The sequence below is a fragment of the Moschus berezovskii genome, chromosome 18 (genome assembly GCF_049115385.1).
Source record: "Moschus berezovskii isolate FMDL1 chromosome 18, NW_MosBer_1.0, whole genome shotgun sequence".
NCBI lineage: Eukaryota > Metazoa > Chordata > Mammalia > Artiodactyla > Moschidae > Moschus > Moschus berezovskii.
The window spans coordinates 59,765,243-59,785,190 of NC_142477.1; the positions used below are offsets into that span (position 1 = coordinate 59,765,243).

Sequence of the window (19,948 nt, forward strand, 5' to 3'; positions counted from 1 at the left end):
TTCTTGTGTCTTTTTAATAGTATCTGGGGGGAAACATCTTACTATTAAATCCTGTTTTTATAGATATATCTGGTAATGGCAACTTTCCCCCCTTAACTTTCTGTTTTAGAACATGTTCCTACAGCCTGTGCACGAGTGGATGCATTACGTTCTCATGGGTACCCCAGAGAAGCACTGAGACTAGCAATAGCTATTGTTAACACGTTAAGACGACAGCAACAGAAACAGTTGGAAATGTTCCGAACTCAGAAAAAAGGTGAATGTGTGAAGGAGTTTGTTTCCATTGGAATGGGATTCTTGGTGATAATGTCACTAGGTTTCATGCTCTTTGGTGGGGAGAGAGCTTTTAAAATTAGAGCCATGGAGATGGCTTCACTCACCACTCTTGAAATGTTTAATAGCTAGCTAATCTGTGACAAATTTTAGGCATTTTCCCTCTCTGGTTGAATGTTGTGAAACATAAGTTGTTTTTTTGGTTTTTTTTAAGTTTCTTAGTTTCCTAAGTTAATTTTTTAAAGGGGAAGTTGTTGTTTTTTGTTTTTTGTTTTTTTTTTACTGTAGTATATCTAAATTACCTAAAATGCAAGTTAACCAGATATGTTTATGTATGCTTTTCTGATTAATCCATGTGCTTCTTTTTCTTCTGTACATGTAGATCTTTTTTATTTTTCTTTGGTATGATTGTTTTGTTTTTACTCTGGAATTTTATATCTTATTCAGAGAGAAGTAGTTTTAGTTGTGATTTTTTTGGCTTATATTTTTAGTTTATTCCTTGGGCAGTTATCCACACATCTAGGGTATAGCTGAAAATTATCAAAAGTTGAAGTGGGCTGGAGATTAGACTGTTGTAATATTTTATATCCTCTTACTATAAGTATTAAAAACATTAACTAACAAACAATCATTTTTTGATGAAAGAAAGTTCCAAAGTTACCACATGAACCAAAAAAGGGGGAGCTCAGATAGGACTGCAATGTGATATCCCTGAAAGTCATTACTTGGTCCAGTTCTTCATGTTCATCATATCATCACTGGTTACCAGATATATCTGCAAAATATATTGCTTGGCCCTTTGCAAAATTTTTCTGAAGTCTCTCCCTTCACCTAAACACATATAATATATGGCCAAGAGGCATTTGACTCTGAAAAGTTGAAAAGGATGAAAATAGGCTAAGAGAGAGTGAAGTATTTTTATACTGCAACAGGACAGCTTGCTCTTGATGATCAGTGGAGTTTTGAAACTTTACTTTATTGCTATTTACTAAAAAATGTTTTTAAAATGAGTTTAATTTAAATGTTAACAATATCTAAGAAATACAAAATGTAAAAATGTTAGTTCATGTAGATTAAGTTGAAACACATGTTAAGGTATTAATAACTGCCTTTGAGTTCTCAGACTCATTTCTCTTTTATCCTTTACATAACAAAAATTTTAAATTCAGACTATTCTTTATTAGTACCTCATATCTATATATCTTTCCCTACTTTATCTTTGTTTCCCCATATTCAAATAATAGGTGTTTTTGTACTGTTACAATTCCAAACTGCTGTAGCAGTTATTTCTTATGGGGCCAAGATTAGTAAATAAAATATCTTGTACATTTTCAATAATATTTGGCATATGTCACTTTTTTAAAAATTGATATAATTGACATACAACATTGGTTTCAGGTATACAACATAATGATTCCATATTTATGTATGTTTTTAAATGATTGCCACAGTCAGTCTAATACACACGCACATACACACATATATATGTGTGTGTGTGTGTATATGTATATATATATATACATAGAGAGAGAGAGAGACGTGTTACTGAGAGTAACACTCATGTTTCTGTTTTCATCCTGGTTGTGTATATTAAAAGCCAGTGACAGAAATTTAAGGGAAAGACCCTTCCATGGAATCTAGTACTTAGTTTCCATACATTGTAATACATTGTGCCAGGCTGTGCTTTATTTTTATGTACTAATAGTTGGTAGTCCAAAACAGAAGACTTCTAAAGGAATATTGAACTTGTGGAATAGCTCTTTAGCTATTTACAAGCCAGTATTTTTCTTGTTTATTTTATATTATATGTAGTTTTTATTGTACTTTCCTTCAAGAATGAACTGCTACTATTTATTATTTTAGTAAACACTTACATGTAAAGTACTGCATTGTTTACAGTAATGGAGTATATCCTAAAGTATTTGCAGCTTTTTTCTCAGCCCTCTAACTTGAGAATTTTGAAGTTCTAACATTCCATGAAGAAAATGAAAAGGATCCATTCCATCCAAATTATGTTATCTTCTGTTGTAGTTCCCCTTTGTGGAAAAGTTTCTCTCTTAAATGGCTTACATATCCATGATAAGGAAGACTCTTATAAGGTGATAGGGGAGTTCAAGTCTGACCCAGAGGATAGCTGCTCTTTAGACTCTATTTTAGATGACTCAATGAGAAGAATATCTTCTTAATAAAGTTGTAGTTAGTTAGCCAATGATAATTCCAGGGGGAATTCTTAGTTCTCTTTAAAGCCACTCCTAGGAGGTGAGGATAGTTGTCCTTAGCTTCTCAGGTGAAAAGTTGGAATTCGTTTTTCCTCATACATTATAATTTAATAGTGTAAACAATAATGTCAACCTAGTACTCGGGACACATGAATTAAATAGATGTTTGAGAGCTTTCCTGGGCAGTTAACACCATTTATATTGATTCACAGATGACCCTTTAGAACTTAAAAATAGTTCACAAGTTGGGGTTTTACAAAACCTTGTTTTCTAATTAAAGAGGAATTTTGAATTGAATGTAGTATTTGTGAGGATGCTGCTATTAAACGGTAAAGCCTTTCTTTCCTCTGCTTCTCTTCATATCTCAATTCTCTTTTCTCACACAGAGCTACCCCATAAAAGCATAACCTCCATAGCCAATCTGGAGGGCTGGGTTGGACACCCCCTGGACCCCGTGGGCACACTTTTCAGCAGCCTTATGGAAGCCTGCCGCACTGGCGACGAAAGCCTCCCTGTGCTCTCAGATTGCACAGGTAAAAAATAAACATAAAACAGTAAGACACTGACGCTTGTCTCATGTCCTTTCCCCCCACTAACCCTGAGTGGCATTCGTCACTGGTCATTGCTCTTCACTGTTTCTTTTATGAATCCATACAGTTAACAGGACTAGCAGTTAGCAGGAAATGGCACTCCCACTTTTTAGGCAGGCTTCTCAAACTGGGAAGAGTCTTGGAGTTGACAGTTTGCAGCATGTGTCAAGAACCTAAAAATATTCATTCCCTTCTAATCAGTGATTGTATATCCAAGAATTTGTCTGTGTTTCTTACTATTTTCCAGCATAAAGATATAAAATAAGGATATGGCAGGGAAGAAGGTTTGTACCTTTGCTGCTCCCATGTCTAGATTAGCTTGGAGAGTTAATTACCTACCCTGTGGTGGTTGCCCTCATGGATTTTGGTGACCCAAACTCTATCAGGAGGGTAAGGGTATGACTCTTGAATCCACTTTCCTTGGGAGTTTGACAGTTGAAGTTTGTTAAGAATTTCTAAACAGAAGCACCTTAACAGTGATAAGACAATGTTCAAAGAATCATTCTTTTTTGACAACTAATGACTCTTATAACAAAAAGGACCATGAAATTGAGTTACATATATGATGTGTTCTCTACTGTTTTTATTATAAATTATAACATTGCGGTAAAAGTATGAAAAATTTTTCAATTCTAGGGTTTAAAAAATTGGTAACTATAACAGTCATCATGTAATTTTACTCTTGGTTAATCAAAAATGTGTTTATTGTTAAGTATTCTTAGTATCTCTTCTTAGATTTTTGGTTTTCTTTGGTGACTCATTTTTAATGAGAGAAAAATATTTGTACTATGCTTTCCCCCAGAACATACACATTTAGTCAATTGATGGTCATTTTTTAAAAGATATTGGAAAACTATATACTTTATCCTAATAAAAATGGTTTTCCAGCTTTCTTGGAGCTAAGTCAATAATTGGTTTATGAGTTCTGGGTAAAATATTAATAGATTGTGCCTGTCAGAGCATCTGCAAAAGTAGTTTCTGAACTCTGATTTCTTCTGTGACAGAGAATATAGGACAGTGCAAGTCTCTGGAATACCAGCATCTACCTGCACACAAATTCCTAGAAGAAGGGGAATCCTACCTAACGCTGGCCGTGGAAGTAGCCCTAATAGGGCTGGGACAGCAGCGGGTCATGCCTGATGGGCTGTACACACAGGAGAAGGTTTGCCGCAATGAGGAACAGCTCATCTCCAAGCTTCAGGAGATTGAATTGGATGACACACTGGTGAAAATTTTTCGCAAGCAAGCAGTCTTCCTATTAGAAGGTAATTGTTAACTTCTCCACTTGTTTAGCCGATTTTATTTAGGCATTCTGCTTTCTTATGTTGGGAATACTGTTTGAGTACATTTAATACAGTAGTTATCCTAATTGGTATGGTCACTGAGTGTCATAGGCATGTTCATTTTCCAAAGAGTAGTATCACTTAATAAAAAAGTACAGATGTTTAGATGTTTATTATTAGGTGATCATGTAAGAAATGAGCCTGCTAGAAATGAGCCCTATTTGAATGTCACAAACTTTAAAAAGGACTGTTATTGTTTAGACTGTTGCTCTTGAGATAAATGTAAATTTGATATTTAGTGAATTATTGCTGGTAGCCATATTCTTTTATGACTGGTAGCCATATTCCTTTGATCTATTAAGTAATAAAATGGAAATTGGTTGGCATTCCTCCAAATTATTGGCTGTTACATGACTTCTGGATTTTGAACGTGTCATTTGCACTTGTTGATAAAGGACCAACAACTGCAGAAGTGAATTTTCACTGTGCTAATTATTTCAGAAAATTCATTAGGTGTAGATTCATCAAGGTAAAAGTTTCATAGAATCTCTAAGGCAAAGTCAAGTTTTCTTCTTTCTGTAAGGTCAAGAGAAAAGTGAAAATGTTAGTTGCTCAGTCATGTCCAACTTTTTGTGACCTCATGGACTGTAGCCCGCAAGGCTCCTCTGTCCATGGAATTCTCCAGGCAAGAATACTGGAATGGGTAGCTATTCCTTTCTCCCGGGATCTTCCCGACCCAGGGATCGAACCCCAGTCTCCTGCATTGCAAGCAGATTCTTTACCATCTGAGCCAAACAGACAAATCCCCAAATTTTGACTGATTTTTTTTTTAATGTTTTTTCCTTGTCAAGAATAAGTGTAGTTAATGTGGTAGCCTACTCTTTTACTGGAAAAGGAAATGGCAACCCACTCCAGTATTCTTGCCTGGAGAATCCCATAGACAGAGCAGCCGGGTGGGCTACAATCCATGGGGTCACACAGAGTCAGACAAGACTGAGGCAACTTAGCATTAGCAGTCTTTTACACAGATTTGGGAGATGTCAGAATTTTTTAATTGCTTCCATCTCTCAAGTACATGTGTGTTATTTTTGTGGGATTCTCTGTGATTGATAGGCTCATAGAATATGGTTTCTTAGTCTTATATTTGGAATGGCTATACTTAAGCAGCAGCAGCAGCATACTTAAGGAAGGGATTTAGAGAAAATAGCATTTCAAAACCTCTCTTATATATCCAAAGCTAAAGATCTAGTTGAAAATTTTTTTTTTCATTAAATACACTTTACATTTATATGTTTTAGAAGTGCAGTTTTTTTTATGCTGGGTCTTAGTAACTCTTGGTAAACTGCCTTTTGATTTTCATTATCCTGAAGAAATAGAAGAGGATGTGTGCTTTTCAAAGTTGATAGTGTCTGATACCCGTTCATCACTTATCTATATGTCTTCATGTTCATTACTTATGAATATTTTTTAACTTTGTTTTACTCTTTGGTTAGTCCATACTTTCTTGTTAAACATTTTAATTAGAACTATGCCCGATAAGGAGTGCTGATGACTTATCCCAGCCTCCTCTCCTTTCCCAACCTTGCTCAGCCCACAAAGAGTGGGTGGTGCAGGACAGGAAGAAGTCCAAGGGGAAGCCAAGGGACCATTTCTATAAACTCCAAAAGATAAGTGCTCCATGATAGAATCAACTGCACTGGGCACCAAGTTCTTCATGCATTTATACTTTGTGAATTTCAGGGGCAAATTAGTTAGCTGACAAGTATCTGAAAAAGAGGAAGCAGTAACCCTATATTGTTGCTGAGTGTTAGTCACTTCTGGACATACTGTGGGCATATTGGATCATACTGGACATACTGTGGGGATATCGGAAAAACACTTCTGGGGAACTTAGAGTCCAAATTTCAGTTTTTTACTTTTCAGTACACTGGAGCTCAGGGATTACACTGATTATTCATTGACAAATAATTCTGTAATACCTGACTGAATGTTTTGCTTGTTGGGAAGTACTGTTATATTGATTATGCATCCTGGCTTTCCCTGCGTAGAAAGGGAGCTTGATGGTTTAAGGGAAATGCTGAAAGGAAATGGAGGAGAGATAAAGAAGAAAAATAGATGTTTGCTATAGTTAGTCCTTAATAAAGTAGAGTTAATGTCTTACTCTGCTCAAGCTGCCATAAAAAATACTACAGGTTAGATGCTTAAACAACAGAAGTTTATTTCTCACAGTTCTGGAGGCTGAGAAGTCCAGGGTCAAGGCACTAGCTAATTCAGTTTCTTGTGAGGGCCCTCCTCCTGCCTCGCACATGGCTGCCTTCTCTCTGAGTTCTCACAAGGCAGAGACAGAGCATTCACTCTGTCTCTACTTATGGGACACTAATTCTGTTGGACCAGGTCAGGGCCCCTATGACCTCATTTAACCTTAATTACTTCCATAAAGGCCATATCTTCAAATACAGTCACATTGGGAGTTAGGGCTTTAACATAGGAATTTGAGAGGAGGGCAAGTATTCAGTCTATAATAGTAACAAATAATCTGGCTTCATATGAACTAAAGGTAAAATCTGTAATGCTGTATCAACTTTTTACTAATATCAGATCACTAAAACATTTTTAAATATCTTTAGTTTGTCTTGGTAAAAAAGTAGTCTGCATGACTTTTAAAGTACTTACATAAGGAACAGTTCAAAACTGCTAACCAAAGAATGAAACAGGGACATTTAAAACAACTTCTGTTAATTTAAAATGATCTAAAATATATCATGCTCTTACCAGAGTGCCCAGTTCAATAACTCCTCTCACCGTTTCCTCTAAACTGCATTTCTTGCATTCTAAACCCTTCACCAGACTTAGTTTTCTCATGGAAATCAAATGTATTATGTCCTTTGAGCAGTAGGGTGATGGTTCATAATTCTAGAGTTATGAAACCGATGTTACCCAAAGGTGACATGGAAACTAACTTATAAAACACTTTACAGTAACTAGACCTCAAAGTACCTAAGCAGAAAGTAGTTGAATTAACCACTGTGGTTTCCTTTCAAAATTTGTTTTAAAAGTTGGTGTTGCCCTTCGTAAGGTAGCATTTAGAGAGCACATAGGGGAAGTCAGCTCTGCCACGATGCCTGTCATAACTTCTGAGAAATGAATTTTGATAGCTTCAATATAAGTTTGCTTTTGAAACTGATCTTTTGAAGCCCAAATAGTGGCAGACTCAGTTACATTTTTTCTTTTGCCTACGGTGAGGAGTATTCTATTTTTTATTATTAATCACTTTCTGAGAATTAACATCTGTTTCTCCTTATTAAAAGCAGCAATATTTAAAAGTCTGTGTATTGGAATTTGTGGTTCAGAATCTCTATCCCTCCCCCTGACGCAGCGCACTCTTTTCTGGAAACCTGGCTTGTCTGTTCCCCTACAGCTGAGTCTGGGGCAGCTTCCAAAGTGAAGCTGTAGAGTTGTCTGTGTATTTGAAGATCTGGATGCTTTAGATATCACACATTGAGAGAGGGTCTGTCTTAAGTCCAGTGAGGTTTCCTGCTTCCTTATTTCCTGAAGCAGTTGTAATGTGAAAAAGCTCCGCCCTATAGTTGTGTGATTCTCCTTTTCGCTGTGCTGCAGGGAGTTGTTCCTGAAGTGAATTTGATGTCTTTTGCTCTACTCTGTAGCATCATTTTTGACTTAGGAATTGTATTAATTTCTGTCATGTCACTTAGATTACATTCTTCACTAGATTAACAGTGTTTATAAGTTTACATAAGAAATTTATACTTTACAAGAAATCTTAGTTCCTTGTTTAAGAATATAAAATGTGTATGCTCTCTTCCTACAGCCGGCCCATATAGTGGTTTAGGCGAAATAATCCATCGGGAGAGTGTTCCAATGCACACATTTGCCAAGTATCTCTTCACCTCTCTCCTACCTCATGATGCTGAACTGGCATACAAAATTGCACTGAGAGCAATGCGGTACGTATTCCGCCCCGTGGGCAGAGGCGACCGAAACCCCCACCGAGAAGAATGGCTGGTAACCGACTTCTCGCGCATCCATGTTTCTTGTGGGCAGCCGAAACCTGCAGAAGCTGTTCGTGCCTCTTGACTTGTGGTGGTGGCGGTTTTTTGCCTCGTTTGGCTTTGGTTTTAAAGTAAGGGAGAGAGGCTGTCACACGCACATCATGGTGGCTTTATCCTACTTTGTCTTGAAGCTAGAATTTGAGACTAGAGAACAATTTCAGGTTGGGTTTAGTCACAAGGCAGCAACAGTTGAAACCTTCCTAAATAACTCATTATTTTGAAAAAATTAGATTTTTGAAACAGTGGTAAATAATACATATCCTTGGCTGAATATAATAATTAAGGGAGCCCTTCACACCTGCTGCAATTATGCATTCCCGTCAGTAGCGCAGGAGAGCCAGCTTGGCACTGAAACACTTTTGTGCTCAACTGGAGAATGAGAGAAGATGGGAGGGAGCCCCATCTAGCATGGACGGCATCGCAGTTTAGGGATCTTCCAGGGTTTGCTTGCCTCAGCTTTGTTTCCCTCACCCTCAGTCCCTTTTTCAGTAATAATAATTAGAACACATTGTCCTCTGCCGCTGACTTTTCTGTTTTCCCCTCCTTTATAAAGTCAGTTCACAAAGTATTTTCATCATGAATTTGTGCTAACTGAATATTTTTAATGCATTCAAGATTACATTTTTCAATCTTATATATAGCCTTTTAAACTTTAAGGATTTGAAAGAGTCTGCTTTCTTAAAACGTGAGCTTTTTCCTTTTGTCTTTTTTTTTTTAAATCAACACACTTGTTAAATTGCAGATTAGACCCTGTTATTGCCACCTAAAGACACACCTCCAACTTTAGATGTTGGAAATAGTTTGATTCCACAGGAACTTTTTAGCCAGTGTAGTGGATTCAAAAACAGTGCCTTTCCTGTATAACTTATAAATCACAGGAGGCCTCTTTTTTATGCAGCAATCGAGAGTGTATTCATGTATGTGTTTATATGTACCTGTGTGTCATTGTGTGTGGAGGCTGACATCTTTAATTTAACATGCTTTCCTTGGAACCTGAAATCTCATTAACATATCAGAAAAACCTTAAAAGTTCTCTCATCTATTTTTTAAATATAAAAAAAAAAATAACTAACATAAGTAAAAGTCCCCCACCAAATTACTTTATACCACTTGTTTTGTATTTTAGAGCACAATTTTATAAGTACGTTTTTATTTCCATTTTTGGACGCTGAAATCAAGTTGTCAGATGAAAACAGGCGTTCTGCTCTGTACTGAGATTTGTGCTCCTGTGGAAAGGGAAGGATGCTAATGTTCTGATGCCACCAGATGCTATTGCCTCAAATCCTGTAAAGTTTAAGGGTAAAATAGTGTAAGGTTTCTCTGTGGCTCTGGCTTATGTGAAGGAATCTATCAGGAGGGGAGAGGCTTACTTTTCTAACACTCAGAAACTCATCTATGTCTGCCCTTGGTGGCTGCCAAGGCAGAATGTTCATGGGGAATTTTAGCAGGGCACAGGGGAATTGTTACCACCTCTTATCCACCTGCCACATGCCCTCAGCCAAAGGGCTGCTGTGGGAGGGAGGTGGTGTGAACTATTAGAGCATCTCTAGTATGCTAGGGGGCTTCCCTGGTGGCTCAGAGGTTAAAGCGACTGCCTCCAATGCAGGAGACCCAGGTTTGATCCCTGGGTCGGGAAGATCCCCTGGAGAAGGAAATGGTAACCCACTCCAGTATTCTTGCCTGGAGAATCCCATGGATGGAGAAGCCTGGTAGGCTACAGTCCACGGGGTCGCAAAGAGTCAGACACGACTGAGCGACTGAACAGAACAGAACAGTATGCTAGGAGTGAATATTCTTCTGGATGGATTCTGATACTGTTTCCAGCCTCTGGGAACAGCCAGGGGAATAGGAAGGAAAAGAGACCTGTAGCTTACTTGCTTCTTAGTCTTTCTTGAAAGAGAGGGGAAGTGCTGAAGAAAGGTGCTTTTACAATCATTTTCCCATCTTTCCAGGAATGTTGACTAGTTTCCTCTACGGCAACTCTGGAAAGATCTGCCTGTGAATATAAGGATATTCCGGGTTTTTTAAAAGCTAACTAGCAACCCCACCAAAATTCTTATAACAAAATTGCCACCCTCTAATGCTAACATCTCTGTGTCCCTACATAAAAGGAAAAGGGAGGGAGGCATTTGACCTGTCAGAGCAGTAACTGCTGTTGGGCGGGGTCCCACACCCAGCATCACACCCTGAGCCCCCCGACCGCTCCTGGCCCCCAGCTCTTACTCCACAGTCCCTGACACTGGTGTACTTGAGTGAAGGTCAGTATTTCTGATGGTTGTAAAAAAAACTATTGCGGTTACAGCTACTCTGCTAGTCTTGTTGGTGCTTGTATTTGGAAGAGACCACTAAGCACGTGCTTTGTTTCAGTAGTTGTTCTTTATAAGTCATCATTCTTAAGGAACGGTGCTGAATTTGTGTAAGACTGTCGGGGGACAAATATTCAGATCATTTGCACTCATCATCTGTAATGTGATTGATAGAACATTTTCTAACTACAAATTTCTGAAGTACAAGGAACTAATTCTGCAGAAAGTATGAATATATGGAAAGGAAGTCGTTCTTGTTTTGCTTTCCCTCTCATTTTAGTAAGTTAAACGTGTTCGTCTCAACTATACAGTGATCCGTAACTCTTTATCATCTCAGTCTTAAATATCCACTTCACTATCAGTTTCTTTCGATTTTGATTTTTTAGTGAATTCTAAGGTTCAGAAATTTTACAGTAGGTAAACACTGAGACTTGTGTTTCAAACCTCTCTATCATTACATATCTTCATTTCCTTGAATATTGCCATTTTCTGAATGATGCTAAAGAAAGGAAACCTCTTAGGTTTAGGTATTGAGCCATTAATGAGGTAACTTTAGCATCCAGACAGCAGAGCATAGCTGTACCAGCTCTCCCCTCACCGGGGACCTAAGCAGTCTCTCCCCGCGTCTCCCCTCTCCTCTGGCTTCGGCCAGTCCCTGTGGCCCAAGTGATGGACAGGTGGTAACTGAGCGCTGCCTGCCGTGTCTTACAGGTTGCTAGTATTGGAATCTACTGCTCCGACGGGAGACCTCACCCGCCCACACCACATTGCGTCAGTTGTCCCCAACCGATATCCTCGCTGGTTCACTCTAAGCCACATCGAATCCCAGCAGTGTGAGCTGGCGTCCACTATGCTAACTGCAGCCAAAGGTACTGGGTCGTCCTGAGGTCTTGCGATTATTTCGTGAATTTGCCTCTTTAAGGGTCATGTTTTCCATCAGATTCTCAGTGGTGGAGCTTATGTTGTAAAGGATTCTTTAGATGTTAGCTTAAGAAGCAAAACAGGTGCTACTCATTTGAGCCAACGTTTTCCTCATTTAACTGCATCATTAAACTTGCTCCTGGCAGAGTTCGGGTTTAGTCACCATGCCATGTAAATGGTGGGTGAGCTCCAGAAGCAGATTAAAAAGTTGGGTTCCGTTTTTTTCTCCCTGAAATATTCACCAGAAATACATCAGTAGGAACCTGGGAGAACTATTTGCTACCTCTTATTGGTTCTGGTTCGAACGTGCTTTTAGTCACTGAGGGTGTGTCTCACTCAGTGTATCTTTTTTTGAAGCTGGGATTCACAGATATTGCAATAACATTGAGACACTTAGTTGGGCCATCTGTGAACATTACCTGTAAATTAACTGTGCTTTGTTCCTTTTTTAACTCCCTTTGGGTGTGTGTGTATGGTTTTTTTGTTTGTTTTGCTCTGCCTTGATTCCGTTTCCCCCTGTTCATTGCAGGTGACGTTCGGAGGCTGGAAACAGTATTAGAATCCATCCAGAAAAACATTCACTCCTCATCCCACATCTTCAAGCTTGCCCAGGACGCATTTAAAATAGCAACTCTCATGGACAGTTTGCCAGACATCACTCTTTTGAAAGTGTCTCTGGAGCTGGGCCTGCAGGTACGTGACTGTGGTTTTTCCTGGGGTGCCAAGGGCTGCTAATAAAAGCATCATCCTCAGACTGTGTCTGCTTGTTTGGGTGTTTCCGTGCAGGCCCGTGACCCTTTGGTGCACGGGTCTGCGAGACCTCAGGAGAGCACTGCGCTTCACATAGTCGTTCCCAGCTGAGCCACACTGCAGCTGCACGTGTAGGACTGTGCAGTTTAGAAGCCCTATTGGTGTCTTTCAACAAAATAATCATCTTCTGTATTAGAGCCTTAACCTCACTGTTTCTCCTTTAATGAATGAAAAAGAGTTATTCCTGTACATGACTTAAGCTCTCCTGTGTAATAAAGATTCAGTTGTTAGGGTTCTATTTTTAGAGGAAGTATGGATATTTATTGATGTTTTTGCATTTTCATAACAGATGGACAGTTCTGTCTCCTTTTTATAACCCTGAGAAAATTAGGTAAAGGAAGAGGGATTGGGTCTGGTTTCAGCTTCAGCAGGCATGCTTAGACATATTATCAAGGACACTTTGAGTTAGTTATTCAAGTAGATGTTGCTTCCTTAGAGTATCTGAAAAGATTACTGTATAAATCAGGGACTGAAAAGTTTATGTTTCTACTTTCTCAGGGAATCCCTATAACATTTGTGGTTTTCCCTCCATAAAAAGCAGTAAAAGAAATTGCCACTTTCTAATTTTCTAAAGTATGGGGGTTAGAATGCCCCAGTTAGATGATTCATACAGTTTTCTAGTTATGGGATCTCCTTACAGTGATTAATAAGGTTAAAGAATTAGCTTACAGGAAAATGCCCTTGCTATATATATATATATATATATATATATAGTACTCTACAAGTAGAGGGCATGGGAAATTATACTTAAAGCTATATAATGACATTTTAGAAGTTTCTTTTTAAAAATAACTTCATATTGTTTGGCTTATTTTTGTTATCATTTGCCTCAGAGATAAGAGGCAGAAAGATCCATTAACATGAGCTTTCTGGTTATTTGGAATTCTGGCAGATTATTTTGGTAAATGGCAGATTACTAGGAGCTTGCTCCCTGTCTCATTCTTCCTGGGACCCAGGAAGGAATCCCATAGACCTTTTCAAGAGAGTATTATGTTCCTAGAGGTTCTGAATCTTAAAAAATGAGGGAAGCAGGAAGATATGGTTGATTTTATGTAGGAATCTATTAGAAAGTAAAAAAATTCGATTGCTAATGATGCCAAAGGTGATTTCCTTCTATGGATTTGTGCTTATCTTCTTAATCACCAGGAAGGAACAACCAGAAGTTGAAGAAATAACTAAAACAATTATTTTTTTAAAAATGGAGGGTTCCCAATCAGAATTAATTCATGAGGTAGCTCAGAGATTCAGAAGCATGGAATGTTAAAGATGGGGAGGAGAAGAGAGCATGGGCCATGTTTAATGTGCCAGTCCAGCCTTTGAGTTTTGCAGAGGAGAAAAGTGGTTGATTGAATGGCTTGCCCAGGATGTCACATCTAGCCAGTCGGCCCACCAGGAGTAGAACACAAACCTGCCTCCCAGGCTGGGACGAGACCAGTGAGGGAAGCCGTAGACAAATCCAAGTTCATTTGCAGAGCTTTGCTCCAAATAAGGCTCTCCATCTTCCTGGTAGTAGGGAATGTGCCTAGTATTAATAATTTATACCTTGGGGTGAACTGTTTTCTTTTTCATTGACTTGGTATAACCTTCCAAAGCATTGTTATCCTGTCTTTATAGGTTATGCGAATGACACTGTCAACCTTAAATTGGCGGCGACGAGAGATGGTGAGGTGGCTGGTAACATGTGCTACTGAAGTGGGTAGGTAAAATCAGGAGGGGGAGCTTCCCCAGGTGCCTTGTGGTCAGGTTCAACTTGTCATTTGCAGATATATACAAGAACATTTTCACTCTTACTTTGACATTTTCAAGGCTCCTGCCCCTTCCAGCAACCTACAGGGGCTCCCTTCCCCCAACCCTCACCTTCCACCTCGAGTTACACCCACTTGAATTGTTCCTGTCACATTTGTGGGTCTCCAGTGTCTTATCTAAAATGGAATAGGTCAGGGAGTAAACCCTTTTTATTCAGTTGTTCTGTCACACTTAAGGTGCCTTTGGTAGCTTCTTGTGATAATCAGATTTACAGTTTTCATATTCCAGAAATGGAATGAATGTGAAACTTTGGTAGGTGGGAAACCATCTTTGAAACTACCTTGAGACTGTGCGTTAGGGGTTCACGGCACTTTAATGAAAATAATATAAAGCTATCTAGTTGCTCTGAGTTTTTCCTTCATCATATGAGGGCATTTCTCAAGGTACCCAGCAGAGAAGTGACCACTGGGTGTGGTCTAGGTGAGCTTTCAGGTGTATGAAAATTTTTAGTAGCCACAAGAAGATCTGGACTGCACATAGGTGCAGTTTGTGAAACCCTTCAGCCAACTAGCTTCCGTCTGCAGCAGTGAATCGGAACTAAAAAGCCCAGACATTCCTGGTGAGAATGCCAACACAAACTAAATAGTGGCTGTTTTAAAATAAGTGTTGGTTAAACAGCCACCATTTCTTCCCTTTTGCATCAGAAAAGGATACACACCTCTTGCTGAGAATACACTGCCACGTCAGTGTGTATCTAAAGACTGACACAGCAGATACCGTCAAAGCATTTTCCTTGTTGTTTTTCTTTTGTTAATCTATAATGGTATGTTATCTTGGAAAGCAGGAAATTGGTCTCAATATAAAAGTTATATTATCGACATGATGCTTTAGTGTATCGATACAAAGATAATACCAGTTCAAAAACTGCCACACCACTGCCCTACCCTGCACCAAGACAGAGGCCTGATTTCTCTTAGATTTAGTGCCTGCTCTTTAAATGGCCCACATTTAGGATTTTCCTACAGCTGAGGCACATTGATCTGTGTACTTAGAATGACGGTTAAACCTCGTCATCCATGTCAAACATTTGAGTCATCTGTATGTCTGCTTCTGTTGACTTTTTTCTCTCTGATTACAGGTCACATTTCCTTGCTTCTTTGTGCGTTTAATGATTTTGTATTATGTGTACTTTAAACTTGGGCACATACACACACATATCACATAAAGACTCCTTATTCTGGTGAGGGTTGTACTTTCTCTGACTCACATTCAGTAGTGGGTAACTGACAGGAGGCCCCAGTGAACTGGAACTCATTAGCAAAAAGCCATTGTCTGAAATGGCAAGCAAGCAGCAGCACAGCGCAAATACCAGCTACCGAGAGGATTCGTTCTTTATTACAGGAAGTTCATGTTCCTTAGGCATTTCACTGAATAACCATCTATAATAACCTTATTCTAAAAGGTTGCTCCCAGGCACATTACCTTACAGGATTTTCTGGCTGGGCTCATGTTCTGTGATAGTTAACAGTGTACGCATTGATTAAAGAGTGGAAGTTAAGGCAAGACCCCTGGGCAGCCAGTCAGTAATGGGGCTTCTCTGTGTCTTGGCAGGTGTTTATGCCCTGGACAGCATCATGCAGAGCTGGTTTACACTCTTTACTCCCACCGAAGCCACAAGTATTGTTGCCACCACTGTGATGTCCAACAGCACCATCGTCCGCCTCCACCTGGACTGCCACCAGCAGGAAAAGCTGGCCAGCAGCGCCCGGACACTCGCACTGCAGTGCGCCATGAAGGACCCTCAGAACTGTGCCCTCTCCGCGCTGACCCTGTGTGAAAAGGATCACATAGCTTTTGAGACGGCGTACCAAATCGTTCTTGACGCTGCTACAACTGGCATGAGCTACACCCAGCTCTTCACAATAGCACGGTACATGGAGCACCGCGGGTACCCCATGAGGGCCTACAAGCTGGCCACCCTGGCCATGACCCATCTCAACCTGAGCTACAATCAGGACACGCACCCTGCCATTAACGACGTTTTGTGGGCCTGTGCACTCAGCCACTCCCTTGGTAAAAACGAGCTTGCAGCTATAATACCTCTGGTGGTCAAGAGTGTCAAGTGTGCGACGGTACTGTCAGACATTTTGCGCCGGTGCACTCTGACCACTCCTGGCGTGGTGGGACTTCACGGGAGGAGGAACTCTGGTAAGCTCATGTCACTGGACAAAGCCCCCTTGAGGCAACTCTTGGATGCCACCATTGGGGCCTACATCAACACGACACACTCACGGCTCACACACATCAGTCCTCGGCACTATAGTGAGTTCATAGAGTTCCTCAGCAAGGCCCGAGAGACCTTCTTAATGGCGCATGATGGACACATTCAGTTTACACAGTTTATCGACAACCTGAAACAGATCTACAAAGGCAAAAAGAAACTGATGATGTTGGTTCGGGAGAGGTTTGGTTGATAGAACTTGTATGAATGAGGGTGGGGGTGGGATTGGGAGGGATGGTTTGTTTTTACTTGAGCCTGCCTTTGTACCCTTTTTAACTTAAAGAACAGAGCCACACCGGTATTATATGTGTATAGTTATATTGCGTTTGCAGACTAAATTGTCATGTTGTGAAAGTTTGTGTGTTTTTTAATTTTTTTCCCTTTTTCTTTCTCTTTTATTTTTTTTTAACTCTTCCTTTTTCTTTTGTATGAGAGAGAGGTTAAAAAGGTTTGGTTTACACTGAGTATATGTTGTCAAGTGGCAAAAGTCCACATAGCTCTCCTGTTTTCTGTATACGTTCACAGCCTCAAAAAAAAAAAAATAATTGAAATGGCTTTAAAAACCAAACAAAACACCTCCATCCTGTGATAAGTACCTCGAATGGATTCAGCTTTACTCCTTTGTAACTCATCTTTACATTTGCAGCATATTTAAACAAACCAACAAAACGAAACATTAATAGTTAAAAGGCTGACCCACGTGGCTTTGCAGTGCTGTTCGTCCAGAAGCATGGCACACGATGCTTGTGCATGTGGAAACTTAGCGACTGTCAACATACATTCTCAGGGATTTATCAAAAAAAAAAATTAAAAAAAGAATGAGAGCATTTATTGTACTGTATATATATTATAGTATATGTCTGAATATTGAAAATATAACATTAACTAATTTATAAAAAATATTCTATGTAATGCAAAATACTTGAAGCTGCAGTAGCTTGGTTTTAAACAAAAACAACAAAAAAACAAACTGAGAGAAAACCTATCAGAAGGACTAAAAGTGCGCCTTGCTTCAGGGTTGGCTCAGGCGGTGAACTTCATGCTGGGCATCTATGCAGAGCCACCTTTTGGATTGCATGGTTGAACTGAGATCTATTGGGAGAAATTATATATGTATATATATTTATACAACTTATGTATACATATATATATGTATACACACAGACACAAGACACACACACACCACCAACAACAACCACTACACCACACATGCTTGTAACAGGCACTAGAAATAAAGAGGGACAACAAAATACACAGCCAGAGCAGCAAGCCTTAGCATTAAAAGTATACAGTATGCCGGAACTGGGGTTCGTGCCTCCTAGCCTAGGAAACTTAAAAGAAATATCCTTTTGACACAAAACGCAAAATGTTTTCCAAAACAATTGACATATGATACATTACGCCTTTGCAGTGAGCTAATAATAAGCTAACCTTTGTGCACAAATAACATTATATATATTATATATCTATTCTGCATAGGTATTTTGACTTTGTGCAGGACAGAAAGTTGTGTAGGTATGACTGTTCTACTTTTCAGTTTTCTTTCTTTTTTTAAATATATTTTATTTTCTCTAGAATTACTCAAAACAAAAGCAGCCTTCTATCTTGCCTTGTCTTAATGCTTTAAAATAACCAAACTGGAGATCTAACTACCAAACTGTTCATTATATTATTAAATACCAACTTTGGTTACAGTATAGTGTCTTTACTTTAGCTGATGGTTCTGTAACCTTGTGCTTTTTAAAGCAATTTTTATGTTTTGGTGCAAAAGTTGTTCAGTGTCTCTTGTTCCCTTCATTAGAGAACATGCTAGAGGTATGTTTGTAGGTATTTTTGTTTAGAGGAACTATTTCATGCGCTCCATTTTATTTATTATAATAGGTAAAAAGAAAAAAAAAAGGTTGTACTTCATCACCCATGTAAACATGCTCATGAAGTTGAAAGTAATTAAGATTTGATACACTGATATCAATTTATTTATGTAACTAAATCACTGTTTTATAAACTTGTTAATGATCAACAATTTTTGTTTTGATTAAAATTAGTTTTTTGAAAGTTGATTCTGCCTCCTTTATGGTATCTCTCTCATTACGCTTGAATTTCGTGATTATGGACCTGGGTGTTACCACATCTTCAGGTGTTTAATACCATATTCGCTCATTGAATAAATATTTGTATACTGTTTTCTAGGGCCTGGAGATACAATGGTGAATAAAGCTAGACACTGGAGCTTACTTTCTGCTTAGTGAAAAACACAGACATAAATGAGATAATCACAAAGATAGACTAGTCAGTTTTCTTCAGTCTGTACACTTGGCATTTCTCCCTAATAAACTATTATTTAAGATGCTCAGTACTTAATATATTTAATAAATGCTAAGTTGTGAGAGGTTTTTTTGCATGTGTGGTTTAAAGGAAATTACAATATAAAGGTTACGTACTACATATACATTATAAACATCTGTCCCACTCCATCTCCATCAAAAATCCGTATGTAAAATGGTGCGAATTCAGTGTGTGTGTGTGTGTGTGTGTGTGTGTCTGTGTCTGTGTGTGTCTGTGTGTTAAAACTGTATCATAAAATGTACCTCCTTAACCATTTTTAAATTTATAGTTCAGTAGTGTTGAGTATATTTACTTTGTTTGAAACAGGTCAGAACTTACCCATCTTACACAACTAAACTATACCCACTGAACAACGGCTTTCCCACCCCCCCAACTCCACTCAGTAACCACTGAACAACAGCTTTCCCCCGACTGGTAACTACCATTCTGCTTTCTACTTCTATGAATTTGATTGCCTTAGAGACATAAGTGGAATTATTACAGTACTTGACCTCTTATGACTGGCTGTTTATTTCACTTAGTATGGTGTCCTCAAGGTTCATACATATTGTAGTATATGAGAGGATTTCCTTCCTTTTAGAAGCTATATAGTATTCCATTCCAAACCACAGTTTTTTTATTCATCTGTCCATGGACATTTGTGTTGCTTCCACCTGTGGGCTGTTATGAATAGTGTTGCTGTGAACACAGATGTACAAATATTTCATTGATACTCTGCTTTCAATTCTTGTGGATATATACCCAGAAGTTATACTGACAGATATGCTTTTTAAAGCGACAATTTTCAGATTATTCAATCCCTTGAAATATTTTAAGTTTCTCTTTGACATTCAGTCTTAAATGTGAAGAAGTCAGTAGGTGGAAGTTAGATAAGTCCATGATGACATTAAAATCACATTAGTGCTAAGTAGGAATAAAAATAAAAACTATAAAGTGGTACGAGGATTGGTTCTTTTTTGTAAGTTTATTCTTAGTTTTTTGAAAGTTGATTTTGCCTAAGGGTCAGTGTAAATTCATGTGAGTCTATTAAAACACTGGGACATTTCATAATAAAGTGGACTCTAATTAAAGTCAAGAGTGGCATCATAGGAAGAATAAAGGTG

General features: G+C 38.7%; 1 protein-coding gene across 1 annotated transcript in view; it reads left to right on the forward strand.

The window, feature by feature from the left end:
* The window catches only part of ZSWIM6 (zinc finger SWIM-type containing 6), a 224,657-nt gene extending 206,098 nt beyond the window's left edge, over window positions 1–18,559 (forward strand). The window contains exons 7-14 of the mRNA XM_055422014.2: window positions 110–256; window positions 2,879–3,025; window positions 4,087–4,347; window positions 8,195–8,330; window positions 11,453–11,610; window positions 12,192–12,355; window positions 14,087–14,168; window positions 15,830–18,559. Of these exons, the coding sequence (XP_055277989.2) occupies window positions 110–256; window positions 2,879–3,025; window positions 4,087–4,347; window positions 8,195–8,330; window positions 11,453–11,610; window positions 12,192–12,355; window positions 14,087–14,168; window positions 15,830–16,692 (1,958 nt within the window). The 3' untranslated portion in view covers window positions 16,693–18,559. The remainder of the gene's footprint in view (window positions 1–109; window positions 257–2,878; window positions 3,026–4,086; window positions 4,348–8,194; window positions 8,331–11,452; window positions 11,611–12,191; window positions 12,356–14,086; window positions 14,169–15,829) is intronic.
* The last annotated feature ends 1,389 nt before the right edge of the window (window positions 18,560–19,948 follow it).